This window comes from Sorex fumeus, unplaced genomic scaffold (assembly GCF_029834395.1).
Source record: "Sorex fumeus unplaced genomic scaffold, SorFum_2.1 ptg000037l, whole genome shotgun sequence".
In the NCBI taxonomy this organism is placed as follows: domain Eukaryota; kingdom Metazoa; phylum Chordata; class Mammalia; order Eulipotyphla; family Soricidae; genus Sorex; species Sorex fumeus.
In genome coordinates this window covers 66,616,741-66,638,529 of record NW_026606094.1, presented here as the reverse complement: position 1 = coordinate 66,638,529, position 21,789 = coordinate 66,616,741, and the positions used below count along the sequence as shown (strand labels likewise).

General features: G+C 43.2%; 1 protein-coding gene across 1 annotated transcript in view; it reads left to right on the top strand.

The window, feature by feature from the left end:
* The window catches only part of OSBPL3 (oxysterol binding protein like 3), a 207,598-nt gene that overhangs the window by 124,639 nt on the left and 61,170 nt on the right, over nucleotides 1-21,789 (top strand). The window contains exons 3-10 of the mRNA XM_056118561.1: nucleotides 61-177; nucleotides 363-416; nucleotides 1,724-1,837; nucleotides 7,505-7,672; nucleotides 8,976-9,096; nucleotides 11,311-11,414; nucleotides 11,617-11,709; nucleotides 13,407-13,563. Coding sequence (XP_055974536.1) covers nucleotides 61-177; nucleotides 363-416; nucleotides 1,724-1,837; nucleotides 7,505-7,672; nucleotides 8,976-9,096; nucleotides 11,311-11,414; nucleotides 11,617-11,709; nucleotides 13,407-13,563 — 928 coding nt within the window. The remainder of the gene's footprint in view (nucleotides 1-60; nucleotides 178-362; nucleotides 417-1,723; nucleotides 1,838-7,504; nucleotides 7,673-8,975; nucleotides 9,097-11,310; nucleotides 11,415-11,616; nucleotides 11,710-13,406; nucleotides 13,564-21,789) is intronic.

Sequence of the window (21,789 nt, the reverse complement as noted above, 5' to 3'; positions counted from 1 at the left end):
TCTTAATAGAATGATTGTCTAAATGACAGCCATTTAGCTCGAACTCTCTTGTTGGAACAGGACAGCTGGGAAGTGGTGGAAGGACTGAGGGGCGAGATGAACTACACCCAGGAACCACCTGTGCAGAAAGGATTTTTGCTGAAAAAGAGGAAGTGGCCTCTGAAAGGCTGGCACAAGGTAAGATGCTGGACTGGGCCTCGGAATTCCTGTGTCCACTCTGCACGTGTCTCCCCCTCCCCGCATCCCCTCCTCCATCCCATTCCCTTCCTAGGCACTTGCCTTTAATTTGAAGTTGACCATTGAGGCCTGGGGAAGAATGTTTGGCTGGAATGTCTCCATGGATTGTGCTTTCTTCCCCACAGAGATTCTTCTACTTGGACAAAGGGATCTTGAAATATGCCAAGAGCCAAACAGATGTAAGTCTTCTTATATAATCCAACATGCTGCTGATGAATCCTGAAAACCTAGCTCTTGAGGTCTTGGATGAGATTGTGCTCGCTGAGGAACTAAGTTTCTCTGAACCAGAAACTCTGTGTGTATGTGTGGTGGGGGGTGGGGGTGGGGGGGGTTTGTTGGGGGTTAGGCTTATGTAAAGGAATGCTTCCTCCTCACTGTTCTCACTCTGGGTAATGTATCAGCTCATATGCTGGGTTTGATTCCTGACATCCTATAACCCCCTCAGGCTCAAGCACCACCAGGTGTAGATCTGTCACCAACACCTCCCCTACCTTTCGCCCCCAGCACCCTTGGGTCTAACTAAGCATTACTGAGTGCATCCCCTTAGAATCAAAAACAATCAGATGGACTCAGCTCACCTGCCAGGGAGGTGTAAAGTCCCCCCAACTAGAAAATAGGGGGTCTCTTTTGGTTTTAGATTTTGCTGCGGGATGGGAGGTCCTTCTAAGTAGGAGAAATCATCTTTGCAGTGGGAGAAATCATCAGAAAGACCACTGGAAGAAAACATGGGGCAGGGTCACTCTACTGCTGAGTGATTGGGGCTGGTGGTGAAGGTGACGTGAAGATTCCCAATGCAAGGCAGATGGTTCATGGGGCCTCTGAGTATTAGTTCTGCCCTAGATGCAACCCTTTCTTCCATGCCTCATCTCTACTCTCTTCCTCAGAGTGCTCATCTTGTAGGCTTGCAGATAGAAAACACGACATAATTCTTGTCTCACAGGAGCCAGGTGGGGCTTTCACTCTTGCTCCTCCTTTGGAGTCACTTCCCAATGAATTTAGACAGTGGAAATGAAGTCAGCAGGAGGTGAGGGTTCATGGCCCCAGCAAGTAAATCCACATGACTCTTTTCCCCACTCTTTCCTTCTGGCTGCAACAACCTCCCCGCCCGCCCCCCCCCCCCCCACCATGCCTCTGTCTTTTCATCTGTAAAATTGAGAGAGCATACTCTCCCTCATAGATTAGATAAGAAGGTACATTGCCACACTCAACTGGGCACTGGTTCCCACTGAGTGCTGCTGTGTTTTTTGCCTGTTTGCCTTGCTTGGATTCTCTGTATCCCACATATGAGGGAGATCATCTGCTGTCTCCTTCTGACATACTTCACCTACCACGACAGCCTCCTCTTGCCTCCATGTTATTGCCAGGCAAGGATTCAGTTCTGCGTCTGGCTGATGAGTTTTCCCTACAGACCGTGTCTTCTTTACTTAAAGGATGCTACTTATTTTAGCTCTGTGCTTTGCCAGTGACCTGCTCTGTGTCTCCACAGATAGAGAGAGAGAAGCTGCATGGCTGCATTGATGTTGGGCTCTCAGTGATGTCTGTCAAGAAGTCATCGAAATGCATCGATCTGGACACCGAGGAGCACATCTACCATCTGAAGGTGAGCGGCTTCCCAGGAGCTGTCCTTGGTGGCACAGAACACATTTATGTTTCAAGGGGATTGTGAGTTGCTGACCTATTGGCACTGTGGTTTGATACTGCAAGCCTTCAGCTAACGTGTAGGAGAGTCTTAACCAGGAGAGTCTTTGTATCGATCATTACTGATCTTCAGATGGGATCATTCACCATGTGGGACTGTCACTGTAGGAGTCATCTTCCTGTCCCTTTATCCTCTAGTAACCCCTTTATATGGTGCAACAATAGTTTTTCCAAATATGGCCCCTTCAGTCCTCAGACAGCACCCTCTGTCATGAAGAATCATTACCTTAAATTAAAATGGGTTTTCTGAAATTCAATTTATTAGTTTGTCTTACAACTTCAGTTTATTTTAATAAAACTTTATCTTGGGGGCCAGAGAGATAGTGCAGTGGGTAGAGCATTTTCTTTCTACACAGTTGACCTGAGTTCAATCCCCACATTCCCATATGGTCCCCCAAGCACTGCCAGGAGTGATTTCTTAATGCAGAACCAGGATTAACCCCAGAACATCACCAGGTATGACCCAAAAAGGAAAAAAAAAATGTTCATCTTACAGGGAATGCCAGAAACTTTCCATCTAAAGTATAGACAGCCAAATCACTGTCACTATCACTGTCATCCTGTTGTTCATCAATTTCCTCGAGCAGGCACCAGTAACATCTCCTTTGTCCTACCCCTGAGATTTTAGGAAGTGCCACATTCGAGGCTCTTTCAGGGTCAGGAGAATGAGACCCATCATTGTTACTGGTTTTTGGCATATTGAATACGCCACGGGGAGTTTGCCAGACTCTGCCATGTGCAGAGTCAAATAATACTCCTCAAAGCTGCAAACTTTTACTTTTACTTTAAAGCTGCAAAACTACTGTTTTTTGGCCTTCTCTTCTTCTGCAAGGAATGTATAGAGTCAGGTTTCTTAAACTTTGCCCATTTATGACCCTCTTTGTTGTTGTTTGGGGGTCACACCCTGCAGTGCTCTGCAAACCATGCAGCATGGAATCCAACCCTGACCTTCTACATGCCAAGCAAGGGCTCCAGCCCATTTTGCTGTCTCTTAAGTTCTCATCACCCCTCTGTGGCACAGAAATTTATTATTATTATTATTATTATTATTATTACTTATTGGCCTTGGGGATATTCTCAGCAGTGCTCAGAGACGACTTCCAGTGGTGGTTGGGGACCCTGTGGTGCTATAGATCAAACAGGGATTGCCTGCATGCAACACAAGTGCCTTATCCTTAACCTTATCCCTTGCCCCATGTCTCTCTAGACCTGCACGTGACATTCTTTTTTTTTCCTTTTCTTTTTGGGTCACACCCTGCATTGCACAGGGGTTACTCCTGGCTCATGCACTCAGGAATTACTCCTGGCGGTGCTTGGGGGACCATATGGGATGCTGGGAATCAAACCCTGCTCGGCTGCGTGCAAGGCAAACACCCTACCCGCTGTACTATCCCTCCAGCCTCCTGCCCGTGACATTCTTTTTTTTTTTTAAATGCAGGAGTACTGCTATTTATTCAGCCATTGATTAAACTGATTGAATTGGGCGTGAACTCCACATTACTTTTTCTTTTTTTATTCAGGATGTTAATTTTATTTTATTATTTTATTATTATTCCCCCCCCCCCTTTTTTTGATTCACTGTGAGAAACAGTTACACAGCTTTCATGTTTGAGCTTCAGTCATACAATCATTAAACTCCCATCCCTTCACCAGTGCACATTTTCCACCACCAAAATCCTCGGTATTCCCCCTCCCCCATTCCAACCCTTCCCTTGCCTATGTGGCAGATAATTTCCCCCATACTCTCTCTCTACTTTGGTTACATTGTATATTTTGACACCAATCTCACCACCACTCAAACTTGCCGAAAAGGCAATGCTAGACAGTTTGTTTTGTATTGCTTGTTATGGATAGAATATAATGTCCAGGAAATTCTGTATCATTCTCTTCCAGGACCCTTAGTTTATAGTCTCTGGGTCTTGGCCATTGATGATATTACATGGCTCTGGGGGTGGTTTGTGTTGTGGGTGTGACTGCCTAGCTACTGGAGCCCGTGACATTTTTAACATGCTCCTAGGTAGTGGGTATATAAAATAGGTCTACAAACCAAAAATTTGCTGATATTTATTTAAAAATTTTATTCTAAAACAATTTTTTGTTTTGGAGCCATCCTGTTGCTGCTCAGGGATCAGTTCCTGGTGGTACTTGGGGCACGTATGTAGTGTCAGAGATTGAACCGACATCAGTTACATGCATCACAGGTGCCCTAATCCAGTATTATCTCCCTGACCTCCTTGAAAGAAGTTTTGTTTGTTTGTTTGTTTGTTTTTTGTTTTGTTTTGTTTTAAATTTTTATTAGTGAAACACCATGAGGTACAGTTGTAGACTTACATGTTTTTGTGCTTGGGTTTTAAAGATTTTTCATTACATTCATATTCAACTCACAGAACTCCATATGGGGTTGTACCCACAGTACAGCAAAAAGCTAAGGTATCCATGGTAAAAAAAAATGGGTAAGATTTCCATGCTTAAAGCCTTGGAGATCTAGATATGACTCGTGTTTTGACTTGACTACTTATTAACTGTCCCTTGGCAAATTATTTAAACTCTGAAAGCTTCATTTTCTCGATCCACCTCCTCTCACGGAAGGGAAATGATTATAGTGCTCATCATGTACGGCTGCTGGAAGAAAATCTGACATCATGCCCGGCCCCCAGCAAGCTCAATAAGCGTAGTTATTGTACATAATTATTAGGTGGCACCTAGATGTTAGAAGTTACTTGAGAACATGTTAAGACTCTTCTCTGCCTTAGGCACATTACTTGGGGTATTGAGAATGAGAGCTGAGGGTTGGAAAAGTCAAACCAGAAGCTGCTGAGATGCATGTTTGAAGCTGTGAGTGACCAAGACCCTGTGCATGGTGCTTGGACTGATGCATTCTTGTGGCTAGTTCATGAGAAGGGAGGTCTACTAACTACCTGGCTGCATCCTAGCTTCTGTCCCCATGTCTATGATTGAAGTTAACTGTGTAAAGCTGGGCTGCTCACCCTGGCACTAATGACAGGCTGGCCTGGGAGTTCTTGGCAGTTGGCAGCCAGGCCTGTGCATCATGGTAAGATGGTAAGTTTTTTCTCAGAACTGACATTCTGTGGCAGTAGCTTGCTCCAGACGTGGCACGCTACAGATGTCTCCAGGCCATGCCAGGTGTTCTCTGGAGTATAAAATCACCCCATGGGGAAGAAAAGGAAGACACATGTAATCTTAAGAAAATAAATAAGATTTTAGAAAGACCACCCCTCATCTCCCACCCCACTTCTCAATGGTCAGTCTCTTCTCAAATACTCTAGGTTCTCTCTCTACATTCTTTAGTGTCTCTGGTCTGTGCTTTAATGTGGTTGGGAAAGATCAGGTTCTTTTTTTTTTTCTTTTGTTTTATTTTTGTGTTGCACCAGGCGATGCTCAGTGGTTGCTCCTGGCTCTGCACTCAGGAATTACTCCTGGTGGTACTGGGAGACCATATAGGATTCTGGGAATCGAACCCAGGTCAGCCGGGGTGCAAGGCAAATGCCCTACCCCCTGTGCTATCGCTTCAGTCCCAAGATCAGGTTCTTGTCTACCCATTAGTCAAGGTAATGGTAAAGATAATCATTCTTTTTGAGGTTTCCAAGTACTAGAGATCAGAGGTTGATTTGACGGGCTGACTGTGACCTTTGCATGTAGGACATTCGGTTGGACCCCAAGTACCACCTGCTTCTCTGAGTACTGCTGGGGAGTAGCCCCACAATCCCCAGTCCCAGATAAATAAAGAGCTAGTATGCCTTCAAACACCATTTTCTGTTTCTCACAGTAATTCACTTCATGGTCTGTTCGCGCTTGGTCCGTACAGGCTCTGAGTAGTTCTCCAAATAGTTCTCTTAGGAGCCTGATTAATAGCTTCAGTGTGAGTAACCTAATCCATTCTCTTCTTTTGTTGGTGAGGGATCTGGGCTGCAGAGAGGTTAAGGGCCTGTTTACCCCTGGCCCTGTAAATACTTCAGGGGCTGGAGCAGAACCCTGATCAGTTATTTTCATAAAGTATTTTTCTTCTTTACCTGTTTAACCAATAAAAAATAGGTCAAGATGAATGCATTGGGCATTGATTCTCAAGGTCTCTGAGAGTAGATCAATGCAGAGAATGATAGAAGATTCCTGTAAAATTCCAGCTAACCAGATCTGGGAAATGCAATATGTTTGAAATATATAATGTAGGGAAGACAAATGGTTGTGCGTCTGTTTGTATTGCTTCTTCCTGTAAGTGACACATTCACTAGCATTGGAGAAGGGTTAAAAGTCATGTGTGTGCTTCTAATCAATACACAATACATGAAAGTTGACCAGCATTTCTTGAAAGAATTATGTTGCTGACATTCATTTCCCGTGTCCTTGCTCTCCACTGTGGCATTAGTAAAGATTTTAAAAGGATTGACCTGGATTTTTCTTCTTGGTAGTGAACCTACCATGATCCCCTGGAATTATTTTTAAAACGCCACTTCATGAATCTTTGAGTTCTAAAAGATTCTAGGTGCCCACAGTTTCATTTTGATAATATTAATATACCCTCACACACACAAATATTGACTCAGAAGAAGTACCTATGGTGTGTAGTTCTAGTTCTAGTTCTAATTATAGTCTTTTTTAACACTTCCATGAGCATTTGAAATATTTTATAATAAAAGTTATTTTAGTCATAAACATTCTCCAGGGAATTTAGGCCTAGTAGTTTACCCATTTATGGAGAGAATGACTCGTGTGTGTGTGTGTGTGTGTGTGTGTGTGTGTGTTTCTATGTGTCTGTGTGAAAAAGTCCTGAAATAGCCAATAACACTTTATTAGATTTTTCCCTATTTCTGAGAATGGTAAAAATACTCTTTTTAATAACCATATTCATTAGCACATATTTCTCAGCAATGTCAGGGAAGATTAAGGTTACAAGTTTAAATATTTTGAAAAGAGTTTATTAATTAATTCAATTCAGAGAAGATTGAGCTGAAGAGTCAATTTTTTAAAAAATATTGTTAAAAACAAATGGTGCCAGTATTTTCAGCAAAATATGAGAAATAAGAAAAAACTAGAAATACTTAGGAAAACATATGTTTTTGTTTATTCTTTAATGTACCAGGTAGTTTTTTGCTTTCTTAATAGCAGAGCAGTTTGTCTCTTTTTAGGAAAGTGTAAAAATATATTTTAGAAAACTCTTTTTACTCTCCACTAACTTTTTCTCATAAAACACGTAAATGTAAACTGAGCCAATAAAGTGATATATATGGGGCCAGAGAGATAATACAGTGGCTAGGGTGCTTGCCTTGCATTTGCCTTGCAAATGGCCAATCTGGGTTCAGTTCTTACCCATGCACTGCTGCTATGATCCCTGAATGCAGAGCCAGGATTAAGGCCTGAGTATTGCTGGGTATGCCCCCAAACAATCAAACACACACACACACACACACACACACACACACACACACACACACACGGTAATATATATGTATTTCTATTTGTCCTTCTGAAAAGTGGGGGTTTAGGAGTGGCCTCAGAATGACAACATGTTTTCATGAGTCACCTTGTTCCCTTTCAATTAAACACCACTTAGGTAAAGTCAGAAGAAGTATTTGATGAGTGGGTATCCAAACTGCGCCATCACAGAATGTATCGTCAGAACGAAATTGCCATGTTTCCACATGAAGTGAATCACTTTTTCCCGGGATCCACTGTCACAGATGGTGCACCTGGAGTCTTGGACTCCATCTCAAGTAGAAAGGTAACAACTTGTCAATAAGGGTCTAAACAGAAGGGGGGGCTTTGGAGTGGGAATCCCATGGGAACCTATTTACAGGGGAAACAAGGTAATCCTAAACTGGTCCTTATCCCTCTTGGTCAGAATCAGAGAAGTCTCAATGAAAGCTGGGCCATAACAGAGGACAAGTGTGTAAGTAGGACTTCTTATCTCTCAGCGTTCCAGTTTTCCCTTGGCCAGTATAGAGTTTGGTTTTTGCATTTAGCGATAATAAGTGATAGGTAAGTTATCATCAGAAAAATCAGAAACACGTCACAGACAACAAAAACAACCTCTTTTGGCATGGCTGTAGGGAAAGGGAGCCTACAATCTCTTCTGGTGGGATTGTGAATTGGTTCAACCTTACTAGAAAATAATATGAGCACTCCTCAAAAACTAAGAATTGAGCTTTCATGTGACCCAGTGATTCCACTTCTGTGCATCTACCCCAAGGGCCCCAAAACTCTATTCAGAAAAGACATCTGCATTCCTATGTTCCTTACAGCACTATTCACAATAGCCAAAATCTGAAAACAATCCACATATCCATATGGATAATCCAAATTATCCATAACAGATGACTGGATAATGGTACTGTGGAAACTATGGGATATTACTCAGCTATATATTAAAAAAATGAATTGTGCAATATGCCACTACATGGATGGAACTGGAGGAGATCATGCTAAGAGAAGTTGGTCAGAAGGAAAAGGACAGATAAGGAATGATCTCTCCAAGATGTGGGACATAAAGAAGCATAGAAAGGGAATAACAAATGGCCAAAGGCAACAGCACCTGAGAACTGTCTACAGAACTGAGCTTGTTACTGTGAGAAGGCAATGGGAAAGGGGGAATTTCAGGACAGGGCATCCTGAGGCAAAGTTCACTCTGGTAGAAGATATGGAGTTGGAACATTGTGAGCAAGGAATCCTATGACTAACGGTATTTTAAATCTAAGTGATTAGAATGAAATTAAAAAAAAAAAACTTGGGGAAGTGATAGGTACAATCTTGGACATACAGGATTGTGAACCATTTCCTTACATTTGCATGCCTGTTTGGGCATGCTTATCATTTAATGGAAGAAGCAAATAGGTACTGCCATCTGTGTCCCCCTGCATGACATAGCCAAATTGGGGTCTCCAGTGGGAGGACTATGCCAGAAGCTTCATTCCCCATCCAGGCGCATAATTTTCACCTGCCATTAGTCTACTTCGTTAACATTTGCAAAAAGACTTTCCACTGGCCTCTGTTTTCATTAATACTGGTTTTTGTCTTCTGTGAAACAGCGTAGCAGTATATCAAAGCAGAGTTCCTTTCAAACGGGAAGCACTTTGTCATTTTCTTGTGGCGAGGCTCGAGTTCCATTGTGGTTGCAGTCTTCAGAGGACATGGAAAAGTGCTCCAAAGGTAGAGTGGCTTGAAATCTCTGCTCCATGTAGTCTTGGCTTATATTAGTTCAGTACTTGCAACTCAGGTGAGTTTGTGTTTTCCCCTACTGGTCTATATCCTACACATTTTGTTCAATAGGTTTGCTCTCAAGATTAATACAACACATTTTTCTAGCCCTTTCTCCATGGTGTGTGTGTGTGTGTGTGTGTGTGTGTGTGTGTGTGTGTGTGTTATTGTAGACTCCTAAATCAGTCTCCATGATTGGGGTCTGTACAGCTCTTTTTTTTTTTTAAGAGACAAAAATGAGTATGAGGCCCATCTAATATCTATCAAAGATCTTTCTTGTGGAGGTGAGTGGGTGAGACAAATGGAGATCCCCACAAAGCAGCTATTCTTTTCCCTGACCACACATATTAGAATCATGGAGGGCTTCCCACAAGTGCTGGGAACCACCAGTGTTCCGGTACTCTACCTGGCAGTGCTAAGGAGGTCGTATGGTGCAGACCTGGAACACTGTATGTGTCTGGCATGCACTCCAACCCTTTGAGCTAACTCCCTAGCCTTAAAAGAGTTTCTAGAATGGAAAAATATCCACAGGGGCCCCTCTCCCAAGGAATCTTTTTAATTTGTTAGAGTGGGGAGTGGTGTATGAGTTTCAATTTTATTGTTTCTCCAAGTGGGAGTCACAGTAGGCAATTCTTACTTAGTATTCTCAACCTTGATTAGCTAAAAAAAAAAAAAAATCATCCAGGGGATAAATAAACCAAAGGTCACTGATGCAATTGAGAATGTACTGGTTTGGGACTGGAGCAATAGTATAGCAGGTAGGCATTTGCCTTGCGTGTGGCTCATCCAGGTTTGACTCCCAGCATCTCATATGGTCCACTCATATGAGCACCACCAGGAGTAACCCCTGTGCATCGTTGGATGTGACCCCCCCTCCCCCAAAAAAATTCCCCCTAAAAAAAAAAGAGAGATTAGAGAATGTACTGATTTAATTGTCTGAAATGGGACTTAGAATGATATAACTTTTTTTAAAAAAAAACCCTTCAGTTGATATTTAAAGTGTAACCACCGTTAAAAACTACTGTTTGAATTATGTGCATTAGTGATCATTAATAGGCATTGTAAACTATAGAATCTCAATAAAAAATAAACAATTTTGATTAAAACAAATTAAAAAATATGAAGAGGAGGAAAACTTCTGTTATAGAAAGTGCTAGAGGATAACCTTGAAAAATGCTTTTTGTCATGTTAAATGCAGATGTGATCACATCTGGGGCCTTAGAAATTGTTGCCCTCTGAGTAAATATCAGTCATGACATTTACTGTGTGACATTTCGGGATAGTAGAGTTGGAAGCTCTACCTTGCACCAGCATCACTGGCCTGTCCAGGGAACTTACTGAAAAAAATAACTTCTTAAGCTTGGGCTGAGACACTGGTCCACATCTGGGGTTGGAGATTAGGGAGTAAATCCCCTTGCTCTGTGGATGAACAAATTCCCCTGGTGATTCTGATGGTACCCTCATTGGAGAATCACTTCCTAAGGCCTTTGGTCCTTGACTCTACAGAACAGGCAGTTGCCTATGACTTGCCAATTGAGGACTCCTTGTAAGTTATCAGCTGGTGTGAGGAGCTGCTGGCTCCGTCGGGGTGTCTGCGGAAGATTTTTTCAGTCCTCACTCAGACCTATGATTCCCAAAGTCATCCTTAGAAATTTATACAACCATCAGTGACTTTCATTCACATCACCTGCTTCTGTTCTGAGACATACAGCTATGGGAGAGCAGGATGGTAATAGCAGTGCCGGCTGCATCGGCAATGCTGTTTTAATTCACACTTGCAATGCGCTGTGTGCTCTAGGCAGGTGCACTTGACCTATCTCCCAATCCCAGGACCAATCTGGATATTCAACTCACTTAACTCTAATAGCCTTAACTCTAATAGCTATTCTGTAAACTGGGTGTACTATTATCCCCCACTTTGCCAGAAGACAGAACCGAGGGACAGGGAAGATTTATGCCATTCATGCAGTATATTTCAGCTGGAGCTTCTCTAGGTCCCTGCCCTTAACCAGGATGATGTAGTGCCTTTGCTGGAAGATAAGAATATCAAACATACTGTCCATGCTGATGTAAAGCAGATTATAATAACAAAAACAGCTGGCACTAGCATAGTGATGCCTGGATGCAAGATAAGTTTTTATTACTTCTCTGCATTGACTCACACAGACCTTGCCCATTGCCAAACCTACCTGGTGGAGATGAGCCAACTCCTGCAAAGCATGGATGTCCTGCACCGTACCTACTCAGCCCCCGCCATCAACGCCATGCAGGTGAGCCAGGCCCTTCTTTTGCTTGCTTCCGGGCAGCCCTCTGCTTGCCTCGCTCCTCGCAAGCCTGTCACTAATAGGATGTTTTCTGGTGGTTGCTGCAGCCAAAGTCCAGGGGACGGAGGTGGTGCCTTTGCTATGCATTTGCGCCTACTGGTTTGGCGGACCTTACTGTCTGTGCTCTCTCTCCTGTTTTCAAACAAAGGGTGGAGCTTTTGAAAGTCCCAAAAAGGAAAAGAGATCACACAGGAGGTGGCGGTCCAGAGCTCTTGGCAAAGATGCCAAAGGAACGCTGCAGGTAACCGTGGCGTCCCCTGACGGTCTGGTTTCTTCGTTGGTTCTGCTCTGCATGCAGCATGATGGGTACCATGAGGGTGCAAATAGAACAGACAAGCAGCTGTTCTATAGTTTTTTCTCTGACCCAGAGAGGGGAAATGGCCTGAGATTGCAAAACCTACAGCCATTTCTGGGATTGGGATTTCCACTTCTTGGAATGCTCAGCCTGTCTGTTGTCTTCCCTGTTCAGACGTGGACCTTGCATTGTATCTTCTGTGGTTGTGTGCTCTGACCCACATCTTCTAGCTGGGCCTCATTCGACTCATCATCCCTCTGAGCCCACATGCTGGGGTCTCCATGACGAGAACTTTGTGAGACAACCTACTAGTGCACAAGTATTCCCAATGCACAGTGAATCCATAGCCCAAGATTTGCATCACAACCATTGCATATAAAATTGTGCCATTGGGACTGGAGCGATAGCGGGTAGGGTGTTTGCCTTGCACGCGGCTGACCCGGATTCAATTCCCAGCATCCCTTATGGTTTCCCAAGCACCACCAGAAGTAATTCCTGAGTGCATGAGCCAGGAGTAACCCCTGTGCATTGCCAGATGTGATCCAAAAAGGAAATAAATAAATAAATAAATAAATAAAATTGTGCCATTGTGGGACTGCAGAGATTGATCAGTGGGTTGAATGTATGCACAAGCCTGCCCAATTAGATTCTTATACCCACAGTACGGAACAACTCCTGAGCACTGAGCTGGATGTTACTTCATTGAGTGTGGTCCCCAAAATCAAAATGAATCATAAACATATATAGATTGTCTGCTATATGGTATATTCTTTTTTTTTCCCCCTTTGGGAGATAGGTCAATGCGATACTCAGGGAATTATTCTGAACTCAAGGAATTCCCTCTGGCTCTGCACTCAGGAATTATTCCTGGCAGTGCTCAGGGGACCATATGAGATGCTGGAGATCAAACCCAGGTCAGTCATATGCAAGGCAAGTGCCCTACCTGCTGTACTATCTCTCTGGCCCTCTATATGGTATATTTTTGATCAAGTTTTTTGGGATTAATTTTAATATTTTTAAAGAAGAAGAATGTCTTTGTGTGTTCAAATATTTGATAAATTAATTGTGTGGGTTTTTTTGTCTTTGGTTCACATCCAGTGGTGCTCCGAGCTTATTCCTTGCTCTATGTTCAGAGATCACCTCTGTCAGTCTACGGGAATCATACTGGGTGCTGAGGATCAAACCCTGGTCAGCTGTGAGGAGGGAAAATGCCCACCCGCTATGCTATCTCTGACCTCTGAGACGTTAGTTAGTGTTGTAGAAGTACCAGGTACAAGCAAAAAAGATATGTTTATGCCTCGTGACTATTAGCAACCTAGAGATGGTGGATCAGTATTGCCAGGAGGAAGGAAATGAGTATAAAGAAAAAAAGCCTGGCAGCTTTTTAACTATCATTTTCAACCTATAACTTTAACACTTCTGTCGTTTTCCAGAAGTCTATGTGATTTCTCACCTATATTTATTCTATAAGGAGTCAGTACAAGTTGCTTCAGAAATTGTCTTCCTGAGTTGTCATTTATTTTTTGGGTGGAAGTTATCCCCTATAAAATGTTTTTCTCTTACAACTTTCCAATCTTAGAACCAAGTAACTATTTTAAGCAATTTACCTCTAACAGGAATCATCCCCTTTGATGTCACTTCAGGTCCCTAAGCCTTATCCCGGCCCAGTCAGACTGCATTCCTCCAATCCTAATCTGTCCACTCTTGACTTTGGAGAAGAGAAAAATTACTCCGATGGCTCTGAAACCTCATCAGAGTTTTCTAAAATGCAAGAGGATCTGTGTCATATTGCCCATAAAGGTGAGTTTTCTTTCTTCCCAATGTTTTGGGTGAAAAATATTAAGTGCATGCCCTTAAAGAAGAGATCTTAGTTGCTTCATTGTCTACTCTATTAAGGCTTTGAGAAACTTAATTTTCATTGTATTTCCCTGGTACTATGGAGTACCTGGGTAAAAAGTTCCTTTTCAACCTTGTGTAGAGATAGGGAGAGCTATAGGTATACTATGGTATACAATATATATACACACACACACGCACACACACACACATACATATATATGTTTTTATATTATATATATTTTACGGTATACATGCATGCATATGTGCATGTATACATATATGTGTGAGTGTGTGTGTTGTGTGTGTGTTTGTGTGTGTAATGCAAGGGATGGAATCAATCCAGGAATCTCACACATGCAAGGAAAAGATCCTACCATTGAGCCAAGCATCCTGTCTAGGTATGCTTTTAAAACTGGGCAGTTCATACGTTACTGGTAAACATGTAAATTGGCATTATATAAAGGTCACTATGGCATTAGGTTTTAGCTATTTTCTCAGTAAAATAGCTTGTGTATTTCTATCATTCATGAATTTTTAATTTAAAGGACATTTATATCTGCCTCTACAGCAACACCACTTTGAAGAATTCACTTTTAGGAGTCAACTTAAAATGTTTCCAAATAAAGATACCCAGTATAGCATTGTTCATTGTGCCAAAAATTAGAAATAAATATTCCTTATCATCAGCCATTAGGGAATTGCAGTGAAATCTGCATGAACTAATAAAAAAAAAAACAAATACTGACAGTATAAATACCGGTGAGGAAACTGGATCTGTCCATCATTGCTGGTGGCAGTGGCTGATGGTGAACCACTTGAGAAAATTGTGGTAGTTTTATATAAATTTAAGCACGCACTCATCATGTACCAAAATTTTCTTGGGTTTATCCCACAGAAGTGAAAAATTAAGTCCATACATGAAGCTGCATACAAATGTTCAGATCTGGGACTGGAGCAATAGTACATCAGGGAAGTTGCTTGTCTTGCATGTGGCTGATCAGGGTTTGATCCCCAGCATCCAATATGGTCCCCCAAGCACCGCTAGGGGTAAGTCCTGAGTGCAGAACAAGGAGTAACCCCTGAGCATTTCTGGGTGTGGCAAAAAAAATGTTCAAGCTGATTTTCTTCATATTACCCAGACTGGAACAACCCCCAGGACCTTCAGCAGGGGAATGGTTCAACACTATGGGATGCCCCCAAGTAGAATACTACTTAGCAATAGAAAGGAACAGACTATTGATGCAGCAACATGGATGGATGGATCCCAAGCATGGTGCTGATGAAAGATTATGTCACATATACTTTTAGAATACTTTTGAAGTGATAAACACAAGATGGAGAAAAGAGGCAAGGATGCCAGGAGAAAGAGAGGGAATGGATGTGTGTGATTCTAAAAGTGTCCCAGGAGAGATTGTGAAGTGACAAGAAGTTCTGGATCCTGATGGTGATCCTGGTTCTGTAAAGTAATAAAATTGCACTGACTTCCCCCCCCTTCCCCCCTCCTTCAGGTTTGACTTAATCTACAATTAATTATAGATTACAATCATTGTAATCTATAAACTGTTGTAGATTATAATCATTTGTAGATTGAGTCATCTGTAGATTGAATTGTAGATTGGTTGTAATCTACAGGCATATGCAAATGAGAGCATGGAAAACTGGTCATATCTGAATTAGAATTGTACATCAATACCAGTTTCCTGGCTTAGCTGTTGTACAGTTAGCTTAGATGCTTCCATTGCAAAAAACTGGATGTTGTGTACCTGTACCTGGGAATTAGAAATAACCCGGGGCTGGGGAGAGAGAACATGAGTAGAACGCTTGCCTTGCATACTTAAAGCCCTGCGTTTGATTCTAGATATCAATCACTTCTCCCTCACTGTCCCTGTCCCGCAGAACACCAAGGGCCCTCGAGTACCACCTAGCACTGAGCTGTCTCCCTGATCCTAGGGGACAAAACTTTTTTTTAGAACGGCAGTAGAAGAAAAAAAGACACTCCCTGTATTGCCCCAATTCTGTATTTTTCTTCCTTCATTTTATTGAGCTCTTTCTCCTTACCTATGAATCTAAAGCATGGTGCTTACAAAGTTGCTTATGCAGCAACCGTTTTATGCGCCATAAATTCCCACCTTAAACTCTTGTCCCAGTTTCCATTAGAAGTTCGTCAGTGCTGGGGTATGATCCATCTGTAAAATGGGCAGAATTGCCCATCCCACCTCTTCAAAGCACTTCAAACAATCCCTTGTGTGTTCTCAGAGGTGTGTTTTTGTGGGAGGAACTTCCTAATAAAACACCATCACTTTTTAATAATATGAGCTGTCTTTTTATTTATTTATTTTGCTTGGCAGCCACACTTAATTGTGCTTAAGATTTACTCCTGGCTCTGTGCTCAGGAATCATTCTTAGTGGAGTTCACGGGAACTATATACTGTGCCAGTGATTGAACCCATGTTTGCCATGTACTAGGCAAGTGCCTTATCCTGCTATACTGTCTCTTAAGCCCCAGGCTGTCTTTTTTCTTAAAAATTTTTGTTTTTTGGGGTGCTGGAGAGATAGCACAGTGGGTATAGCGTTTGCCTTATGCGCGGCCTACCTGGGTTCGATTCCCAGTATCCCATATGGTCCCCTGAGCACCACCAGGAGTAACTCCTGAGAGCAGAGCCAGCAGTTACCCCTGTGCTTCACGGGCACGCTCCAGCCCCTGATGAGGCAGCTTCTTTTCCACAGAAGTTTTTCAGAAGCTGGGCCCCGCATTTGCCCCTGAGTCCCAGAACCTTCCTTTCACACCAACACACATTGCCACAGGCACCGTGTTGCCTTTCTCCTGTGGATGCCCTCCTGGGTCCCTGCAGTTCCTATTGTACTTCCGGACCTCATCAGTCTACTTATTCAGTGCAATTCCTGAGCAACTGAACCGCAGGGAGAGTTCCACTGGTGGGACTGTGTGCCACTTTGTCTCCTGTTGTTAAACGCATCTCCTGTTCTCCTTTTTTTGTTGAGATTACACCAATAGAGGCCCATCCTCCTTTAAGAAGTCCTTGTGAAATGCTTAGATTCTAAGAACAAAGCAGTGATTACTGGAAGGAGGGAAAACTGGAGAGTGGATTAAGTGGATTAAAGGGATCAATTCTATGGTGGTAGGTGGAAGCTAGGATTCCAGGGGTGATTGTATTGTCACACCTTTGTGTTTGTTTATTTTTGGAGGGAGGGCTTGGGTCACACCCAGCTGTGCTCAGGGCTTACTCTGGGCTCTGTGCTCAGGGGACCAACCATATGTGGCATTAGGGATCAAACCAGGGCTGGCCATGTGCAAGGCAATCATCTTACTAGACTATCTCTTTGGCTCACAGCTGTTGATTTATAAAGTTGTACACCTGAAATCTAGTTAATGTTATAATGTTAATGTTACAAACCAATGCTATTCAACAACAACCAAAAAAAACAAAAAGGAAAGAGACAGGGACTACCAGAGCACATACTTTGCACATAGGAGGTCCAGGTTCAATATCCCGCCCTGGATCATGTCCACACACCCACATCCCTGCCTTGCACCACCAGGGGCAGCCCCTAAGCTACTCAGAGCTGGGAGGAGCCCCAGAGCACTGCCCAGTGTGGCCTCAATCCAAGTCAACTGTTTGATGCTTATGGCAATCAAGTCTTTCAGAAGCTCAAACAGGGTCCACTCTCTGAGTACAGTGAGGGGATCTGGGCAATGGCAGAGAGACAGCCTGGGTGAGAGATGAGTAATCAGAGGCACTGCAATTGCTTTCTGATTTAAACACTGCCCACCTGCCCCCCCTGCAAGGGCAGTCGGTCTGTTTGCCAATGAGGAGACAGATCCAAAAGTCAGCCAAGGATCAGGAAGGATTTTCTCCTCCACTAGGAGGGTTTAGAGGCAGAGGGACTATGGAGGAGCAGCTAGTGAGCTGAGCACGGAGACCACTTGGCCAGGAAGCTGGCAGTGGTGGAGCACTCCCAGGGTGCTCCGCTTTATTACCAGATATCCACGGATATAAAACACTTATTTGGATCTGTTTTTTTTTTTCTTTTTATTTGGTTTTTGGGCTACACCCAGTGGTGTTCAGAGATTACTCCTGCCTCTGTGCTCAGGGGTCACTCCTGGTGAAGCTTGGGGGACCATAGGCAGTGTCAGGAATTCAGTCCAAGTTGGCTGTGTGTAGGGCAAGTGCCTTGCCTGCTATCCTATTGCTCTGGACCCTCATGTGGATCTTTCTAGTCTCACCTTTTTTTTTTTTTCTGTAGAGTCATGTTAGGAATTAGTAACAAAACAAAACAAAAAACAGACCTGTCACAGAGACTATTCCTGACCTCTGGGGTGGGGTGCTGCATATTTAATCATTAGGATAAGGGTGAGAGGGGTGTGAGGAGCTCTGATTGCTGTTCCGTGTGTCCCAGATCATTGGATTACAGAACATCACTGCTGTAAGGTGTGCCAAGGAGACCCGATGGTCCTTTAAGAAACACAGTCACGCCTGAGATCTGGTCTTCAGAACCTCTTTGGTGACTCTAGATGTGCTTGACACCTTCCAGGGAAGCACAGAGACTAGCTCAATTTCTTCCTGCTCATTTCGTGCTTCTTGTCATCTCTCCTTTTGGAGCCAAATGGTGCATATTCATTCTTGCTGAGCTGAGTTTTATTTAATAGTTTTGTGGAGTGTCTCGCTTTACTGCAGCCCATCCTGAAAGCCAGAGGAATTGATTTGGTAAAGTGGCAGCCAGCTGAGTGCCACATTTATTTAATTAAGAGCGATAAGCCTGGCCTTGAAGAGCTGATCCCCCAGGGACCCAGTCAGATGGACCCAGGTGTCCTGGATCCTGTAGAGTGAAGCAGGGAAGGGGGCTGGCAGCTTTCAATTAGGATTGAAGCCAGAGAGCAACAACCCCTACTACTAATATTATAAATAAAGGTTACTTTAATATAAGAAGAAGAAGGGCCAGAGAGAGACAGGAGCCCAGCAGGCTGGAACACCTACTTCACATACAGGGGGACCAGGTTTAATACCTAGCACTGTATGGTTCCCCCAGCACCACCAGCAATGACAAAACTGGGAATAGTACCTGAGCACCACCAGGCATGGCCCCAAACACCAGCAGGGCCCAAAGCTTTGCTGTAGAGTCTTCTCCAGAGTTCTGTTCAATAGACCCTCACTCACTCTTATACCCTGCACCTAAGGATTGGCAAGCATCATCCCGGCAAGAGACATTCGCAGCCACCTGAAGCTGTTCGCATATTTTAGGAGTCTGCAGCCCTGTGCCCCTCCTCCTCCATTGCTCTCTCCCCGTTACTGTGTTTACAGCGGTGACATTTATTATTTACTATAACTCTGCTTGGGGCTGAGTGCTTCCCAGCATTATCTTATTGAATGCCCACAAATTTTCTGAAGCACATGCCGTTATTACCATCTCCATTGGCAAATGAGGAATGAGGGCATCAGGGTTCAGGCTTGTCCTGCGCTTGTCCAGGTCAGGTAGTGATTTCAGGATGGATGGAGCCGAGAAGAATCAGGGCTAATGAGGGAATCATGCAGTGGGTCACTCTCCTGGGATCCCCATTTTTTGTTTTGTTCAATTTGAATCTACCACCAGAGCCTCAGACTTGGATGTGACTTGATTAACACACATTGCAGCACCAACCTTTTAAATCAAAAAGCAAATCATGTTCCTAGGGATTTCAGAGATGTTTTTGTGTCTTTATTTTATGAAGATGATGCTCCAAGGCTGTTGTTAAGTGTCACAAGCTCAGCACCAGCCTATGGAAAAGCTCAATTGTCCTGATAGCTGTTAAATGGGAGATGAAAGTCAATAATGTATATTTGGTTTCTTTAGGATTAAATAGGTCACCTATGAAAATTAATATCTCAAAAATTCAACCTTGAGGAATTCATCAATGTGCCCGGTCACTTGAGGAGCAATATACCTCTGTCTCTACTTTTTTTCCTGCCCTTGGAAAGATAATACTTAAACATGATTTAAATGATCAGTAATTAGACAATTTTTTCATGTCTAGGTGACTTTGTACATAGGCTGAGTACATAGGAAAAGGGACAGAAACAGAATGACAGAAACAGAATGTCTCTCACATGTGGAATATATAGAAAAAATAGTAATGGAGCAACATATGACCAAATGCACCAGAACTGGAGCAGTAGTTAATAGAACTGAGCTTGCCTGGTTAAAGGCAGTGGGGTGATGGTTCCTTGGATCCTTGGGTCATTGGTGCATTTGATGGAGGGAAATGGGTGGTGGTGGGTGTGGTGTTGGAACAGCGTATGCATGAAATTATCATTAACAGCATTATGAATTATGGTGCCTCAATAAAAATAGAACAATTAAAAAATTGTATACTCATATATGCACAAACCTCATGAATTTTGTTGTCATGTGTATTGATGTTTATATATCCAAAGACTGGCGATATTTGAAAACAAAGCTAACAGGAGGTGTCAGGGAGAGTGAATCTGTAGGGGGTGGTATTAATGCAGCAGAAACTGGACAGCCCCGGAGCCAGGTGATAAATTAATCACAGTGAGAGGAGATGTGTTGCCTCTAAGTGAGCTAGTGTGTGTGTGTGTGTGTGTGTGTGTGTGTGTGTGTGTGTGTGTTTATAGGGCTTTCCCAGAGGTGCAGGCCTGATGGTACTTGAGCCCAGGGATATTCAGGGGCCAACAGAGCTACACCCACATATACTAGGAGTGTCATGGAGTGACTGCAGACATGTGTTCTACCTCTTTTTCCTTTTTTGTTTTTTAATTTGGAACAGTGTATGCATGAAATTATCATTTGGTGGTGCTCAGCATTTACTCCTGGCTCTGCAGGGATCACTCCTAGTGGAGCTCAGTGGATCCTGAGGGATACTAGGGATTGACCCAGGCTGGCTGTGTACAGGGCAAATACCCCACCCACTATACCATCGCTCCTACCCCTCATTTCTCTCTCTTTTTTTCCCTCTTTCTTTCTTTCTTTCTGTCTTTCTTTCTATTTTTTATTTTTGAGGGGGGGCAGTTTGGTCACGCCTGGTGTCACATAGGACTTAACCCTGGCTCTATGCTCAGGGATCACTCCTGGTGAGTCTTGGGGGTCTGTGTGGTATGCTGGCAATCAAACCCTGATCAGTTTACAAGCAAGGTAAATGTCCTGTCCACTGTGCACCTTCTACAGCCCCATGCTCCATCTCTTAGCCTGACTTCCAGGCTCCTTCCTGTTTTCAGAAATTTCTCTTAATCAAATTCTATGTCCTTCTGGCATACAACATAAAAACGACGTGTGTCTTTTTTAGGGTGCTACACCCAGAGACACTCACGGTCCCTCTGATTCTCACTGGTGATTAATTAGGTCAGTGCTGCTTAAACTTTTTCCACTCGGGACCGCTTTTCACCCAAGAAATACAATATGGGCAAGCAATGCCAAAAGCACCTAGAATTCATGATGCTTTTGATTTCAGTTTTGGTTTTTGGTCATTGCTTGTTTAAGAAATGTTTTACTATTGCCAATTTTTTACAACCCCCCCACATTCACTTACATGACACTTATGGAGACACCACCCACAGTTTAAGAAGATAGGGTTTAGGGCTGGAGTGATAGCACAGCGGGTAGGGCGTTTGCCTTGCACACCGCCGACCGGGGTTCAATTCCCAGTATCCCATATTGTCCGCTGCGCACCACCAGGAGTAATTCCTGAATGCACAATCCAGGAGTAACTCTGTGCATTGCCGGGTATGACCCAAAAAGGAAAAAAAAAAAGAAGATAGGATTTTGGTTACCTCTTTAGGGTACTGTCTAGTTTCTCTGCCTTATTATTATTATTGCTATTATTATTTTGTTTTGGGGCCATATTCAGTGGTGCTTAGTGCTTAATCTTGGCTCTGGGCTTGGGAATCATTAGTAACAGGGCTCAGGGGACCATATGGGATACCAGGGATATCCTCTGGCTTCATGCAGGGCAAGCTCCTTATCCACTGTCGCCCCTCACTGCTGCATTATTAACCCCCCATTCTACTCCCCGTCCTCACCCCAATATCCAAGAAGCTTTGTTTTCAAACATTTTCAGAGTTTGGAGGTGTAAACAAACCTAAGCATTGATAATTGAGAATCCATAAACATAGTCCTTCTAAATGTCAAAACGTCTTGCTCTGATAAGTGTAAGATCTTAGAAATTTACTGCGATTA